The sequence below is a fragment of the Armigeres subalbatus genome, chromosome 2 (assembly GCF_024139115.2).
Source record: "Armigeres subalbatus isolate Guangzhou_Male chromosome 2, GZ_Asu_2, whole genome shotgun sequence".
Classification (NCBI taxonomy): Eukaryota; Metazoa; Arthropoda; class Insecta; order Diptera; family Culicidae; genus Armigeres; species Armigeres subalbatus.
Window position 1 is genome coordinate 440,743,980 of NC_085140.1, and position 17,295 is coordinate 440,761,274.

Genomic DNA, 17,295 nt, shown 5'->3' on the forward strand with positions numbered 1-17,295 from the left:
TCATTCAAGCATCAAAATCAGTAAATGTTCATATCTATTTTTACTTCACCTAATTTTACGTGTTCTAACACTTTATCAAGGGCAAGAGCTGATTCCTTCATGCTATCATGGGTTGAGCTTACCAGGCTCAAAAAATCATTCAAGCATCAAAATCAGTAAATGTTCATATCTATGTTTACTTCACTTAATTTTACACGTTCTAACACTTTACCAAGGGCAAGAGCTGATTCCTTCATGCTATCATGGGTTGAGCTTACCAGGCTCAAGAAATCATTCAAGCATCAAAATCAGAACATGTTCATATTTTCATTTACTTCACTTAATTTTACATGTTCTAACACTTTATCAAGGGCAAGAGCTGATTCCTTCATACTATCATGGTTTGAGCTTACCAGGCACAAAAAATCATTCAAGCATCAAAATCAGAAAATGTTCATATCTATTTTTATTTCACTTAATTTTACGTGTTCTAACACTTTATCAAGGGCAAGAGCTGATTCCTTCATGCTATCATGGTTTGAGCTCACCAGGCTCAAGAAATCATTCAAGCATCAAAATCAGAAAATGTTCATATCTATTTTTACTTCACTTAATTTTACACGTTCTAACACTTTATCAAGGGCAAAAGCTGATTCCTTCATGCTATCAAGGGTTGAGCTTACCAGGCTCCAGAAATTATTCAAGCATCAAAATCAGAACATGTTCATATCTTATTTTACTTCAATTTACACGTTCTAACACTTTATCAAGGGCAATAGCTGATTCCTTCATACTATCATGGGTTGAGCTTACCAGGCTCAAAAAATCATTCAAGCATCAAAATCAGAAAATGTTCATATCTATTTTTACTTCACTTAATTTTACACGTTCTAACACTTTATCAAGGGCAAGAGCTGATTCCTTCATGCTATCTTGGGTTGAGCTTACCAGGCTCAAGAAATCATTCAAGCATCAAAATCAGAAAAGTCTTTGGTTCATACTTTGGTTGCATTTATACGTTCTAACGCTTCACCAAGGCAATAGCTTATTCCTTTATGCCACCCTTTGCATATCTTGTTTGTACTTCTTACCAACTAGATCCAAGCATATCCAGCCACCGACCAACCCACTCCAGAGTTGGATTTTCTTGACCCAACTAGGTCCGATGGCATATCCAGCCATCGACCAACCCACTCCAGAGTTGGATTTTCTTGACCCAACTTGGTCCGATGGCATATCCAGCCACCGACCAACCCACTCCAGAGTTGGATTTTCTTGACCCAACTAGGTCCGATGGCATATCCAGCCACCGACCAACCCACTCCAGAGTTGGATTTTCTTGACCCTACTAGGTCCGATGGCATATCCAGCCATCGACCAACCCACTCCAGAGTTGGATTTTCTCGACCCAACTAGGTCCGATGGCATATCCAGCCATCGACCAACCCACTCCAGAGTTGGATTTTCTTGACCCAACTTGGTCCGATGGCATATCCAGCCACCGATCAACCCACTCCAGAGTTGGATTTTCTTGACCCAACTAGGTCCGATGGCATATCCAGCCATCGACCAACCCACTCCAGAGTTGGATTTTCTTGACCCAACTAGGTCCGATGGCATATCCAGCCACCGACCAACCCACTCCAGAGTTGGATTTCCTTGACCCAACTAGGTCCGATGGCATATCCAGCCATCGACCAACCCACTCCAGAGTTGGATTTTCTTGACCCAACTAGGTCCGATGGCATATCCAGCCAGCGACCAACCCACTCCAGAGTTGGATTTTCTTGACCCAACTTGGTCCGATGGCATATCCAGCCACCGACCAACCCACTCCAGAGTTGGATTTTCTTGACCCAACTAGGTCCGATGGCATATCCAGCCATCGACCAACCCACTCCAGAGTTGGATTTTCTTGACCCAACTAGGTCCGATGGCATATCCAGTCATCGACCAACCCACTCCAGAGTTGGATTTTCTCGACCCAACTAGGTCCGATGGCATATCCAGCCATCGACCAACCCACTCCAGAGTTGGATTTTCTTGACCCAACTTGGTCCGATGGCATATCCAGCCACCGATCAACCCACTCCAGAGTTGGATTTTCTTGACCCAACTAGGTCCGATGGCATATCCAGCCACCGACCAACCCACTCCAGAGTTGGATTTCCTTGACCCAACTAGGTCCGATGGCATATCCAGCCATCGACCAACCCACTCCAGAGTTGGATTTTCTTGACCCAACTAGGTCCGATGGCATATCCAGCCAGCGACCAACCCACTCCAGAGTTGGATTTTCTTGACCCTACTAGGTCCGATGGCATATCCAGCCATCGACCAACCCACTCCAGAGTTGGATTTTCTTGACCCAACTAGGTCCGATGGCATATCCAGCCATCGACCAACCCACTCCAGAGTTGGATTTTCTTGACCCAACTAGGTCCGATGGCATATCCAGCCATCGACCAACCCACTCCAGAGTTGGATTTTCTTGACCCAACTAGGTCCGATGGCATATTCAGCCACCGACCAACCCGCTCCAGAGTTGGATTTTTTCAACCTAACTATGTCCGATAACAGACCCGGACGTCTAACAACACACAGTAAACAATTAACACATCCAATGATAATATAACGTTGTTTTAGCGAACCTCGTACTTGATACTCGAGATACCTCACTTGAATGTACACTCGAAAACTTAAAATTTACGCTGTTTACAAACAGCAAAAAGTTAACCTAATTCCGCGATACTTTCGGGAAGTAAACGTACATGCATATTCAATAGTTGTGTTATCGAAAAATGTTCATATCTCAGGATTTGTTTCTTGTTCGGGATAAACCACTGCGTCCATTGAATTTCTAGATATGCAACGGCTCAATAATGCAGGTGGAGACGGTCCTAGTTTTAATGAAATCTACATCAATCACGGGGCAATAATCATGGGTAAGTCCTTCATCACCTAACTTTCAATGACCTCATCCTTAATGCCGACATAAAGATTACCTACTATTTTACATTCATCAAACACACAAAATTGGTAGTCTCCCGACAATACCACTAATATGCCGATGATTGCACCATTTTCATTACCCCACTTTCGTGATTCTTTTCAATTTATTTAAGTTCATCACGGAACCACTCCGTATCTAAACCTGGTTAAAAATGTGGATTGCGCCCATATGGTGCCACGGCGCACTCATATACCCCATCTCCTACAAAACAATCACGGAAAATTGCTGATAGCCAATCCAAAAGTTCGAACACAAAAATCTATTTTCCGGTGAAAACAAACGAGCCTCTGGTAATGGTAAACGGTCAACAATCATAACACGCATCAATCAGTCATCGAAAAAGAAACAAAAATAAACCATACCTCAAACAAATCCGTGGAAAACATTGCATCGTGAAATTCGCTCGACGCCAAAAGCAACCTCATACCTCAGGAATCCTGTCCAATCCAACGTGCAGCAATCAACTCGTGGCCGAAACACATAAAAAATACATTTCTTCCGAAAATTGGGAGCGTTAGAGTCCCCACCAACCGCGACATTGTCGTGAATCTACTTTCGGATGCTGCTTCATCCGAATTCGCTTGGTCGAGCGGGACCCTCGGCGGGACCGTAAATGCGATCTGCTCATCTACACATGAATTATGAGACTGACAAATCTAAGCAATATTTGTAAATATAATTTTTTCTTTCTGTCAAATTCCAACACGCTCTGAGCAAATAGGCAAGTTTTAAGTAATAACATACTCAAATAAAAGATTTTTTTATTTGCTTTGTTCTCTTATATGTATTTTTCTCATTATTGCTATTCTCTACACGGAGGTCTGCTGAAAATCTTTTACACGAATGCTTTGATTGATATTTTGGTAGCTCATTGTTGTTCATATCAAGCTTGCTTCGATGCTTTCAAATCAATTAGATATTGGCGAAAAAAGGTTGCATGAAGAAGAAAAAGTCGAAGGATGATATTTAAAAAAATGCACCGGAAAGCATACGGAAATTATTTTAAAACTCTCAAAAATTCTAGGAGCAATTTAATTAAAAACGATTAGCGGTACGGGGTTGGACTCTTCTTATACTATGTATAAACAAAGTGCAATATCACAAAATAAAATTCAAAATCGAAATGATGTGTTTTTCTACAATATAAAAAAAGTTCAACCCCGTACTGCAACCGTTTTTAAATATAAAGCTCCTAGATTTTTTGAGGATTTTTCAAAAATATCCGTCTGCTTCCCGTGCATTTTTTTTTAATATCATCTTTCGGCTTCTTCTTCTTCTTCATGTAACCTTTATTCGCCAATTGCCTTTTCATAATTAACACCAAGTGCAATTTTAGTGCCACACAGGAATCTTTCTCAGAAATGAGAAAAAACTCATTTGTCTGCCACTCATTTCATTATGACAGGGTGAATATGCGAGATAACTCATTTGTCTTCAAACTTTTTCAATAATTCGCTATTAGGGTGGCTCAAATTAGTATGGGAAAAACTTTTTTCAAATTTTTTAATGGGCCGCCCACTTATTCGGTTTAATTTGATGCCATGAGGCTCTGGACAAAATTTCAGCCAAATCGGTCAACGTTTGGGCGGTGCTAAACTCGTTGGAAGTTTATATGCAAAAATGTATACAGAAACACCCAAAAACAGTAAATTGCAGCTGGACTAAACAACGTACGATGAAGAACTATAATACTCATTCAGATCTTGGAGAATTTATTACAGAATGTTATGCAGAAAACCGCGAGCTTCACCTGCTAAGTTATTAGCATTTCTCTGAAGTGGGGTTTGAGCAAATTTCGTTTCTTTTACCTTTGAAAAGAAATAAATTCACCCCTACAACACTCCAGTAAAAAGCTAATATCTTTGCGTAATAAACTATAATCTTCTCGCGGTTTTCAGCATAACATTCTGTATTTAATTCTACAAGAACTGAATGAGTATCATGGTTCTTGATCGTAAATTGTGCAGTCCAACTGCAAATCACTGTTTTTGGATGTTTCTGCATACATTTTTCCATATAAACTTCCAACGAGTTTAGCACCGCCCAAACGTTGACCGATTTGGCTGAAATTTTGTACAGAGCATCAAATAGAACCGAATAAGAGGGCGGCCCATCAAAAAATGTGAAAAAGCGTTTTTTGAGCCACCCTATTCGCTATGCTATGTTAAAAACTGATATCACTGCTAACTACTTTGTCAAATCCTAGGGGGGGCTAATTTTTTTTCTAGGGAGGGCTAAGCCCCCCCTAGCCCCCCTTTATTTACGCCAATGCGTACGGTTGCTTTTTAGTTGAGCGGAGGCCCAACTAAAAAGTGGCCCAAGTATTAAGATCCCAACCAGCGAATTCCGACTGTAGGGGTGTTTAATTGGATGCTAAAGCCCTACCTTGTTTATGGTTGCAAACGATAGTGCATCGGTCAAGAATACTTGAACCAATGTTATAAGAATTCTGGTAAAAGTCTAAATCAATAAAAATAATATTTTTGTGTTTAAGACATTTTAAGGCAAATTTTGGGCTGTGCAACATTTTAGAACGAATGAATCATCAGCCCAAAACGTCAATCCTATATATTAACTGTCAAAGGTTGTTTTGCTAGTGCGTTTGAATCATATTATTCCGTATGTCAAACAAGACCGAAAATGTCGAGGAAGCATTTTTCATCTATTTTTAAATTTCAAATTGAACAATGTTTCTTTTGATTTTTGAGTCGAAAGAAAAACTGACGCATTCAGGATGGTTAACTTCATCGTTCCCTAAAAAAAAAAAATTTTTTTGATGGGATAAGCTGCAATTTTACACGTCTTTGAATTTTCAAAATTCTTTAGGAAAGTTTACCTTTATAAATAAAAAATTAGAGCCTTTTGGTACAACTTTGTTGTACGAGAAAGGCAAAAATCGATTAAGACAATAAAAATGAGACAATTCTTGACGGGAAATTTGGTAATGTACATTTCTCGTATATTAGATATACTAAAAAAATTTCTAAGCGTATTTTTTGTATATAAATCGTATTTTAGCCATAAATTTTAATCCCATAGTCCGATCTGGCCAATTTTCAATATAGGAAACAATGGGACAGGATTCCCCGTTGAATGCAACTTATTGCAAACAAATCGGATCAAGATACAGTAGACGTTCGATAACTGCAAGTCATTTAACTGCAATGCTTTTTAACTGCAATTCGATAGCTGCAACAGTTTTGCAGTTATCGGACCGCTAAACTTCAAACTGATGTCAGATTCAATGAAAACTGCATTGCGCTGCACATTTGGATGCACTTTTATTGAATCTGACGTTGATTGACGAACGGCATTCGTTAGCTGGAAAGTAAACATCTTGCAGTTACCGAACGGCTACTTTAAGTGCCTAAAGGATGAGTGAGTTTTATTTTGCGCACATACATACACTCACGTACACACATACACACAGACATCATCTCAATTCGTCGAGCTGAATCGATTGGCATATAACACTATGGGTCTCCGGACCTTCTATCACGAAATTGCGAGTGAATATATAGCCTTTTCGTTACACATTGGTGCACGAGAAAGGCGAAATATCACCTGTTTATAAGAATAGCTGGTGCCAATCTGCAATTTCAATAGGACATCGACTAAAAATGATTAAATATCTGTCAAAAATAAACTTGCTCTGCGAACTCCAAATGAGGCAGACCCTAAGATATAGAAATAATGAGTCACATTTATTGGTATATAAAAGTAAAACAAGCTTTCAAATGATTTATATTATTAAATTTTATTCGTGAAAACTAGTCACTATCACTAGAACCCGAGCTATAATCGCACAACAGCAACTTGGGTTTCTTGACCATTGCGTCACTTACCCCTGACAAATCAGTTTTTCCCTCGGCACCAGTCAATGTCAAAGCAGCAGCAGTAGGCGTGGCAGCTCTTTTCACGATTCCGAGATTTTTAGCATCTAACTTGGCGTTTACCACTTTAACTTTCGATTTGTCTCCCGTAGAAGTGGATGGTAAGGCCGGTCTGTTGATTATGGCGAACCTTCGATCTTGATCTTTCTCCGCTATTGATTTGGCTGAATGCAATCGCATTAAAGCGGCCATTCTTCGATCGTTATCACTTTCCGGCAGAAGCGCTATATCGAGACTGGATTTTGCTAGTAATACCTTATCCTTGTCGTCCTGTTGTTTTATTTGCTTTTTGGCGCTCTATAAAATGGAAATAATTTGAGGACTGTAACCGAGTATAATAAAATAAACAACTCACTCTAAACTCTGCGCGCAGACGACTGTTGGCTTCGAAATCATCCCTCCAAACACTACTGTTCCGTTCATACAATTTGCCCAACACCGGTTTAGCATCCTCTGCCGTTTTTATGTCTTTAGCGCCATGCTCAAGTTTGTACATAGGATCATCGAAAAGCTTTTTTTGAACTTCTTTCGTTTCCGGCACAATCTGCTCGTTCTGTGTTGGATCCCATCGATTCTCTTGTCTCCTCGCTCCCGATACTATCACGTAGTCCAAATTAGCAGGATCTGTTTTAATTTCGAAGTGATTGTCACAAAGGTGACACTTCATCCGAAACTGGTAAACTGGTGTGGAATAGTACCTTAAATATTAGTATACAAAAGAAGTATTTTTGTAAACATTAAATTTTCTGTTAATGTCACTTACATTCCAATTTTGGTCTTTTCCGCATTGTATCGAACGCCCATGCCAATATGATTCTTGCAACCATCGCACCAAATGTTATAGGGCATCTCGAATCGGATGATGATAATTCCCAGATGAATTTTGCGGGCCCGCTCCCGCAGTGCATGTGTGCCGTGCCATTTGTTTAAACTGCCCACCTTGGGGTCGTAATCCGGTGGGTAGTAGTGGTTCTGTCCCTTGCGTTCACCCATAGCGGATCAGGCTAAAAAATTAGCAAAAAAAAGGATTGTATCAATTTGCATTATACAAAAAATAATATGTGGAATAGAGTTGAGAATTTGGGCTCATCTAACTAAACCTGTCACATAATGAGCATATGCACAAATCGAGTTTTGAAACTTAGTAGGAGATCTGTTCCGTTTTCCATCTAACTGAACATATATTCATCCCATCACAAAACAAAGAAATACAGCACCAATCTCGTCGTTTCTTTTTGCTAACATGCGTGCTCACTGAATAAAATAACAAAAAACAAATCAAATTCCTTGCTTTGTTTTTTATGGGATGAAGTGCTGAGCTGTTCCCCTATTAAAAAATAGATGTCTAACGTACAGTTACAGAGCTCGATGATTGATGCTTTTTACTAACACTGCACACATGTACCCTGTTTATAGGAAAAGATGTAAACGTGACATTAACTACCATCGAGGCATAACATCGATAGTGCCTTATCAAAAAAGGAGCGTGATCGATCCAATGGATTCGCTTGGTAAACAGATCATTTGCTTAGAGTGTAGCAAGGGCTGAAGAGAAACGAATCCACTGCAGAAAAAAGGCAACGCGAAGAGAGTGTGAAAGCTGAAGCGCAGGAGAACATGGATAGAAATGATATGCGGAGGTTTTACGCAACTGTCAATGGTGCGCGGTCTTGTGCAATATGACCGAGAGGGGAATTTGCTGACAGACAAGACTATGGTGGCAACTAGGGGTAAGGAGCACTTCGAAGATTTGTTGAACGGTGAAAATAAAGGTGTATTAAGCAGCAGGATGGACATAGTCGGCGACTGTCAAGCTGTGGAACCATAAACGCTGGACGAGGTAAAGAAGGCTCTAAACGAGCTGAAAAACAGTAAAGCTGCTGGGAAGCATGAGATCCCGGTCGAGCTTCTCAAACACGGAAGGGAGCAGCTGCATCAATCGATCCATCACATTATCCACAAAATATGGAAGGATAAAGAACTGCCTGCGGGCTGGTTGGATGGCATCATGTGCCCAAGCTATAAGAAAAAGCACATGTAAGAGTGTGCCAATTACAGAGGGGTCACCCTTCTGAACTCGACGTACAAACTTCTATCGCGTATCCTGTTTAACAAACTGAAACCCCTTGAGGAGTCCTTCGTCGGCGAATATCAGGCAGGTTGTCGTGAGGGCCGATCAATGTTTAGCCTGCAAATGATCCTTGATAAATTCCGGCGTACGATTCACTTTTCGTACATGGTTTTCCAACGAAACTGATTAGACTGATACGTACATCCAGGGTTGAAATATGTCATTGCAGTAAAAAACGTGGATCTCAGCATATTCACTGGTCAATCTCATCGCCAGCACCAACCATTCAATTTACCATTCAACCCAACACAAGTCGCTCTGACAGGCTGCTCAGCACTCCTTTGTAATGAGTAACGCATATCGGCGCTAGTTAATTGGACTGACGTTGCCCATTGCTGATTCTCTTCGTGAGTGATCGTTGCAAGGACTCTTCGTGACTATCGTTGTTGAGTTGGACTGAGCTGGTTCTCCGGCGTTCTCGATTACCAACAAGCCTAGATTTTGACGTTGCCTTCTCCGAGTTGCCTCGCAACACATTCCACGAATCGACGGTATTGGTTGCGACAACCTAGATTCATCGTTGTTTCGACAGATGCAGCTACATCGAACGGCGCTCATCGTACGTAGTAGAGAAATGATACTTTCAGATTCCTTTGAGCTCAAAGTAGGAAAAGTCCACACACTTAAAATAAATCGCCGAATTCGGTAAAATTTTACCGAAATCTCAACAGCAGAACTGTTCGGTAAATAATTTAACTGATTTTCGGTGATTTTGACAGTTGAGCAATGGAAAAAATTACAAAAGATCTGTAAAATAAATTACCGAACAGTTCTGCTGTTGAGATTTCGGTAAAATTTACCGAATACGGTGAAATGAGTTAAGTGTGCACCCCAGAAAAATGTATAAAACAAATGTAGGAAATCCTAATACAAGCATGCTGTCTTTTACAATGTGTCAATTGATTTTCGAACCTTTATTTTTTTTTAAGTCCATTCGGACACCTGTTCGCTTTCGTTTGGGTTGTTCAGATTCAGAGACAATCGAGTGTTTGAGCCACTTAGTAAACTCGCCCTAGAACAGAGTCTTATAGACGGATCTGCTTGTGCACAACACAAACGTTTCAACTATTTAAAAACCGAATAAGTGCTGCACGTGTGGACCGGCCTGACGTACAGTTACAAATATAACATGGACATAGTTGATATCGTTACCCATTAAAGGCCAGTATCGACTTAAAAAGTAGAGAGGTTACGGAATTTTGTTCAATATTACCAAGAGAAATTTTGACAACTGATTTGCATGGAGAAAATTGTCACTTTTACTTACGGAATAATCGAACAGAACATTTTTTCGAAAGTAAAGTGACAGCTCCCATTACTTTGCGTGGGAACCTTACAAATGCCAATTTTGTTTTTTGTTCTTTTCATGTGGATACTGTTGTAAGAATTTTGTTTCGAATCTTTACTTTTCCGATTCAGTGAACGGAAATTAACATGTGATTGAAATAGAAAAAGAAATTTCTTTTGAACACGATACAAACCTTAACATCGAGTTCTTCGAACCTGGGTGCTGCGGATAGAGCCGCTTTTGTGCGCTCAAGCGAGTTGAGGGATATTTTGAAATCACTCCCATAAACAAAATTATTTTGCAGTTACTTGGCTGTCAAACATTTCCCGCTCTTCGAATTTCTCTTTCCACGCTGCATGAGGGCGCACAAAGGCGCTAGACTCTACATGACGTTACGATTGTTTACATACATTCATGCTCCAATAAGCTGCTGAATCTCGTGAAATTTCGTAACGAGTGCTTTTTAGTTGCATTCCTACTAATTTTCCACTCGAAATATAATGTGGGAATATTTGTTACAAAGAATAAAAAACTCAAACAAAGTTTATTTTGATTTTCTCCCCAAATAATAACAATACTTCTCAATATTAGATCAGAAACGAACATAACCACAATCTTCAATGTTTGGCTCCGGCACAATAGAAAATTTTGGCTTCAGTTTGACAACCAAATCGATTCTATCCGCACCACCCAGCTTCGAACAATGCATATCTATGGTAAAACAGTTACCTCAATCTTTATCAATGAAGTTTACAGTCTACGAACCATTATCAATGTAATACTGATGAAATCTTTCCTCCTACAATGTATGAAGAAAATCGTTTTTTCTTACGGTTAACATTATTAACAATCCATTGCTCATACAGTCCGGTCTACGAAAACCGTAGCCACTACCCAAGTAACCACTAAGCAGTTAAAAATTACATCAATTCGGTTCTATAGTCGCATTAAAGACATGGTCGATAGTGCTGATAAGATCTATATTGAACTTGAGTGCTGCTCAAAAGCCGCTTCTGGCAATTGAGATTCTCACTGGCGATAAAAGGAAAACAAACACTCCTAGATAGTGCAACTCAGCAAATATTGGGTAAAAATGAGTATATTTCCATATATTTTTTGACTCTTTTGAAATCATTGTGATGACCCGATCATTTTTGAGGTTATGAGCAGAAGGAAAACAAACATGTTTTTACACATGACGAATTGCACATTAGTGTGCGAGCGCTAAACGTCACTCATCTCTATATATTCTATACTATACTATTTTCCATGTCTATGCGTGAATGTCAAACTATTTAGACGAGTTGGAAAACGAAAAAAATTAAAGAAAAATATTTATTTACTGCTGGGAGGGGTTAATAAACAAAATGATTCTGTTTAGAAAATTATTTTGAGCTTTTTAGTAGAATGTCTTTACTTGTCATAAGACGAGTTTGTACAATCCCATTTAATTCCACCACTTAATTGTAATTGTATTGACAGATACGTATTTGGACCTCAACAGTAAGGTCGTCTTCAGTGTCTCGTACTTGACTCAACTTGAAGAAAATGATCGCAGCTTACTCTACTTTTGCTATGCGTAGTTACACTAACTTATCTAGGTACATTTACTACGGTGCTTACTTCTACTCGCTTGTTGCGCTTAATGCTTAGGTATAAACTTGAAGAAATGGTAGCTCCTGGCTCTCCTGCTGCTTGAGGTTCATACTGCCAATAAGCACTTGAAAAACATATAAATAGAACTTATAAGCACTGAAATGCTGTTATATGGTACAAATGTGGAATAACGGTTACCTGGGTATGGTCAAAACGTTATCAGACTACAGTGCGATTATGTTCTAGTACCATTACCATTATGGCTCAACGTTAAACGTAAACAGTTCTAATGATGGTTTGGCTATCGTTTTGAACAGAGTGTATGTTATCAAGAGTGGCGACATGTGCCGCATTTCACAGGTCTCCTGCTCGTTTGGAACACGATTTTGTATCGAAATGACAGATGAATTTTGTTCCAATTCTGACACTGTCGCCAAACTCTGGTTTGGTTGGAGTTATGCGGGTACTGAACGATGTATAATATTTTCGAGGGTTTGTCTGTGTAGGGCCAAACAAGGTGACAAACATTTGTATGCATAAGAACGATTTTCTATGTTAAATATTTTCGACTACGAAGTACCGAACCCATTGGCAAGGCGAAGATTTTTACGTTTATCGAAAACATTTTTACAAAATGTTTGTCTAGCCGGTATAACCGCCAGAAATTCATTAGATTGCACTTCTCAACTTCATGTTAGCTTCTTATGAATCTTATGAAGTAAATCTTACCTCATATGCTTGTCCAAATCACAGAAAAAACGAGTTTAACTGAATGATTAGTCTTGTTTACGTTTTTCACAGCTCCGATTCAGAACAGTTCCAACCAAATAATATCGCATGTCAACCGACCGACAGCACCAACTATATTGTTTTGATTAGAGCGCCGGCGCGCCCATCGGTTTTGACAGATAGGGAGAAAAACTCCACGAGCACACGTCGTCGTTGTCGTGTTCCACTCACTGCCATCAGCGCGGATTTTCCCATTCAGCAAACACGCGAAATTCCCCGCGATTTTATTTATTGGAAATAAGAAGTGAATATTTCGTCATTCTATATTCTGGATACGAAGAAGTAACAGTGAGTGCAAATTTCTACGATGATAATCTATACGAACGCCGGAAATCCTTTTGGATTGAAGTTGCTGATTTGTGCCAAATTGGCCAAGAAGGAGGTTCAGGTTAAAACAATTTCTTTAAATGGTATGTATTTTGCGGGGTTACGGCGAGGTCATTGTAAACATTCCTCAAAAATCATTTCTTTTTAAATACCTACATTTACCTTTGAAAGGATCGTATTACAGAGCAAACAATTGAAATAGTGGATTTTGAAAATCCTATGAAATGTTCACACCAATAGTAACTTTGAGGTTTTTTTCCGCTGTATACGGATTGATCCTATTTACATAAGGCATATTTTTTGTCATTACCAATTCTAAGGTTTTTATTTCTACGTTGCATTTCGAGTAAATTTTTAAAATGATATTTAGACAAATATTTAAAAAATGTTTTACATAAACCTACCCTAATGTTTTTTTTTTCTTCAATTGCAGATGCCGAGCTGAAGGAGATGAAACATCTGCCGATTCTGCAGCTGGAGAGCGGAGTGCAGCTCTTTTCCACGGACGTGGCAGTCAAGTATCTGCTGCAGGGCGAGGCACCCGTTATCCAGCGGGACGAATGGTTGGAGTGGTCCACGACTCGTTTGGCACCGGCCCTCACGCATAATATGGCCGTGGGAAACCGCCAGGATCCGAACACTAAACCAATCCTGAACTCGCTAGTCAAGTTCTTGGATGATTGCTTGAGCAAGAACACGTATCTGACTGGGGAGAAGCTGACGTCGGCCGATATTTCCGTTTGGAGTCTATTGGCCCCAGATGGCACGCTCAAAGGAGCGCAAAATATTGATAATCTGTTGAGATGGTATAGAGTGATCAATGCCATGCCGGAAGTGAAGGCGGCTTTGGAAGAGTTGCCGCTTAAGGAACTAAGTTTTGCTTCGTTGAAACATTCGAATCGGTTTGAAGGACTGCATCATATCGTGTTGGATCCGGAGATTATCGATTTCGAAGGTCAAGTTTTGGTAGACAGTTCGGACAACATTGCCGCCACCGTCCAGAAGGAGGAAATCCAAGCAGCAAAGGACTCATTCGTCGTCATTAAAGAGAGGGACGTCCTGGACGAAAAAGTTGTTCTGCCGAAGGCCGGTCAGAAGAACAATTTGATCACTTCCGCCTTACCGTACGTGAACAACGTACCGCATTTGGGTAACATTATTGGGTGCGTTCTGTCGGCGGACGTGTTCGCACGGTACTCTCGGCTTTGTGGGTACAACACGTTGTACATCTGCGGTACGGATGAATACGGAACGGCAACGGAGACAAAAGCCTTGGCTGAGAAGCTCACTCCCAAGCAGATTTGCGACAAGTATTTCGAGATCCATAACTCGATCTATCGCTGGTTCGGAATTGGGTTCGATTACTTCGGCAGGACAACCACAGCCGAACAGACTCAGATTGTTCAGGATATGTTTAAGGAGCTGTATGCCGGAGGATACATTGAGACCCGTGCGGTTGATCAACTATTGTGCCAGAAATGTGAGCGTTACCTGGCGGATCGTTTCGTTGAAGGTACCTGTCCCTATGCAGGATGTGGCTACGAGGATGCTCGTGGTGATCAATGCGATGCTTGCGGAAAACTTATCAACGCCATTGAGTTGGTTCGCCCACGTTGCAAGGTTTGTAACACTTCTCCTATTATTCGTCAGTCCAGTCAGTTCTTTTTGGATCTGCCGAAAATCGAACCAAAATTACGTGAGTGGGTCGACAAGGCCGAGCATGGTTGGACCCACAACGCTAGAGTGATTACCCGAGCCTGGTTGAAGGAAGGTTTGAAGTCTCGCTGCATCACCAGAGATCTAAAGTGGGGTATTCCAGTTCCCTTGGAAGGATATGAAGATAAAGTGTTCTACGTGTGGTTCGATGCTCCGATCGGCTATATTTCCATTACCAGTCGCTATAGTAAGGAATGGAGACAGTGGTGGCAACCGAGTCCAGAAGCTAAGGTCGATCTGTATCAATTCATGGCCAAGGACAACGTTCCATTCCATTCGGTTATGTTCCCAGCTAGCTTAATCGCCATCGACAAGGGCTATACACTGGTTTCCCACATCATGGCCACAGAATACCTCAACTATGAAGATGGTAAATTTAGTAAAAGTCGCGGTATTGGGGTTTTTGGTAACGACGCACACGACACTGGAATTCCAGCTGACGTCTGGCGTTTCTACCTTTGTTCCTCACGCCCAGAAGGTCAGGACTCTAGCTTCAGTTGGAACGACCTGGCCGCTCGCAACAACAACGAACTGCTCAAGAATGTAGGAAACTTTGTCAACCGGGCTCTCGTATTTTGTGAAAAATATTTCGATTCAACCATTCCGCCGCTGGTGCTTAATGACGAAGACTACACGCTGCTCGCTTTGATCAACCGTGAGCTTAAGGGATATGTCCACCAAATGGAAAAAGCTCGTTTACGAGATGGCATCCGTCACTTGCTTGCAATCTCCCGTTACGGCAACCAATTGATGCAAGCCGAAGAACCATGGGTCTTGGTCAAGGGAACAGACGATCAAAAGACCCGCGCCGGAACCGTCATTGGTTTGTGCTGTAATCTCGCCTGTCTCCTGGCGACTCTTATCTTCCCATTCATGCCATCCACATCACGCAATCTCTATTCCCAACTAAACATCAGCACAAGTCATCTAGACTCGGACAAACCGCAACTGCGAATCCTCCTTCCGAGCGGTCACAAAATCGGTAAACCAGCGGTCCTATTCAACAAGATCGACCAAGCAAAGGTCGATGAGCTGAAAAAGAAATACGCCGGAGCCCAGCAACAACCAACCCAGCCCGTCAAGTCTCCTTCGAACAAGCTTTTCACCTCCTTGGTTGAAGCTCAGAAAGCCGTTGACGAACAGGCCGCCAAGGTACGCAAAATCAAATCAACCGGAGCGGACAAGAGCGTCTGGCAACCCGAGGTTAATATTCTGCTCGAACTGAAGAAGCAGCTGCAAACACTCAGCCAGCCGAGAACATCAGAGAGCACCAGTGTCTCGTCGTCAGCCGAATCCGCTGCCAATCCAGCACCGACGAACCAAGAAACGGTCGAATCATTGGAAGCGGAAATTGCTAAACAGGGTGAGAAGGTTCGCACCCTCAAAGGGAATGGTTCGGATAAGTCCGTTTGGCAGCCGGAGGTCAATGTGTTGCTCGCTTTGAAGGAAAAACTCACTAAATTGACCGGGGTCGCTCCGGCAGCTAACACCGGTGGCAAGAAGAAAAATAAAAAATAAATCGCTCGAATTTGGAACGTACTAATTGAAAATTATATTCTAATCAATCACCAAGCTTTGCTTTTGTAATAGTAAAACTATATCCAATATTGTGTTAACTATGAATTAAATAAAAAAAGCAATAGTCTTTATGATTCAATGGTATTTGATAGTTTTGTCTTTTATTTACAGCTGTATGTACCCGACCTTGCCCGGAATTGCAAGGCTAAATTCGTAGTAATAGTTAATGATACAATTTTAAAATGAAGGTCATTTGAGGATAAGGACACAGTTGCTGGTTAAAGATCATCCAGCGATGAAAAAATTGCATAAATTGCGATGACTAAACTTTCCTATTGCAAAATTGTCCGATTTCTAAAGAATACCCTTTTCCCAGATGGCCGACCCACCCATCTATAATAGTCTCATTAAGATAGACGAAACCAAGTAAAAATAAGAAGAAGACACACGACGGTGTTAACTTTGACAGATCTTACAGTACAGCATAGGCGGATAATCTTAAAATGCTTATAAACAATTCTAGATAAAATGTAATGAAAATCTGATTGAAGTAGAGGGAATGATGGCTTTGGCAGGTTTTGTTCTATTATTGCCAGGGGGGTGGCGGGGGGGTGGGTTAATGACTGATTATGCTCAAATTTGGCCTAAACATTCTTTGCATATCAAAGAATATTGTGGCCAAATTTCATAAAATTTGGTCGACAAAAACCCCCTGACAACAATAGAACAAAACCTGCCAAAGCCGTCTTTTCCCCTATGTTACGGAAAAAGTAAAGATACATAGATAGATACATTTTTGGAAAATATTTAAAAAAAATTGAGATAAGCTTTTGGATATGTAATTCAGAACTTTTTCCGTATTGTACATCAATCAGATTGCTCACATTGCTGAACGCCGCCTACAAGGTACTCTCCAAAATTTTATGCCGTCGACTAGCACCAATTGCAAGGGAGTTCGTGGGGCGGGTTTTATGGGCGAACGCTCCAGGTGTTCGCCATTCGCCAAGTACTGCAGAAATGCCGCGAATACAACGTGCCCACACAT

General features: G+C 40.9%; 2 protein-coding genes across 3 annotated transcripts; one reads left to right on the forward strand and one right to left on the reverse strand.

Moving 5' to 3' along the window:
- Nucleotides 1-6,730: 6,730 nt before the first annotated feature.
- LOC134213664 (coiled-coil domain-containing protein 130 homolog) lies at nucleotides 6,731-12,769 on the reverse strand. 2 transcript variants are annotated; one of them, XM_062692925.1, is made up of 4 exons: nucleotides 12,630-12,769; nucleotides 7,649-7,889; nucleotides 7,241-7,583; nucleotides 6,731-7,182 (listed from the first exon to the last, which is right to left on the reverse strand). In XM_062692925.1, exons 2-4 carry the CDS (start codon nucleotides 7,876-7,878, stop codon nucleotides 6,763-6,765), a joined length of 993 nt encoding a protein of 330 aa, XP_062548909.1. In that variant the 5' UTR covers nucleotides 7,879-7,889; nucleotides 12,630-12,769; the 3' UTR covers nucleotides 6,731-6,762. The 2 variants fall into 2 exon arrangements, with proteins under 2 accessions (XP_062548909.1, XP_062548910.1); XM_062692926.1 differs by lacking the exon at nucleotides 12,630-12,769 and adding an exon at nucleotides 7,986-8,196.
- A 79-nt stretch (nucleotides 12,770-12,848) lies between these two features.
- LOC134213663 (methionine--tRNA ligase, cytoplasmic) lies at nucleotides 12,849-16,394 on the forward strand. The gene is made up of 2 exons (XM_062692924.1): nucleotides 12,849-13,099; nucleotides 13,450-16,394. The coding sequence occupies exons 1-2, from the start codon at nucleotides 12,997-12,999 to the stop codon at nucleotides 16,248-16,250; spliced, it is 2,904 nt and encodes a 967-aa protein (XP_062548908.1). The 5' UTR covers nucleotides 12,849-12,996; the 3' UTR covers nucleotides 16,251-16,394.
- Nucleotides 16,395-17,295: the final 901 nt, after the last annotated feature.

Coding starts and splice junctions, on each gene's coding strand:
- LOC134213663 (XM_062692924.1), top strand. CDS start 12,997: ATGATAATCTATACGAACGCCGGAAATCCTTTTGGATTGAAGTTGCTG. Junction 13,100..13,449: donor TAAAACAATTTCTTTAAATG/GTATGTATTTTG, acceptor CTTCAATTGCAG/ATGCCGAGCTGAAGGAGATG.
- LOC134213664 (XM_062692925.1), bottom strand. CDS start 7,878: ATGGGTGAACGCAAGGGACAGAACCACTACTACCCACCGGATTACGAC. Junction 7,584..7,648: donor GAAAAGACCAAAATTGGAAT/GTAAGTGACATT, acceptor CTAATATTTAAG/GTACTATTCCACACCAGTTT. Junction 7,183..7,240: donor GTCTGCGCGCAGAGTTTAGA/GTGAGTTGTTTA, acceptor TCCATTTTATAG/AGCGCCAAAAAGCAAATAAA.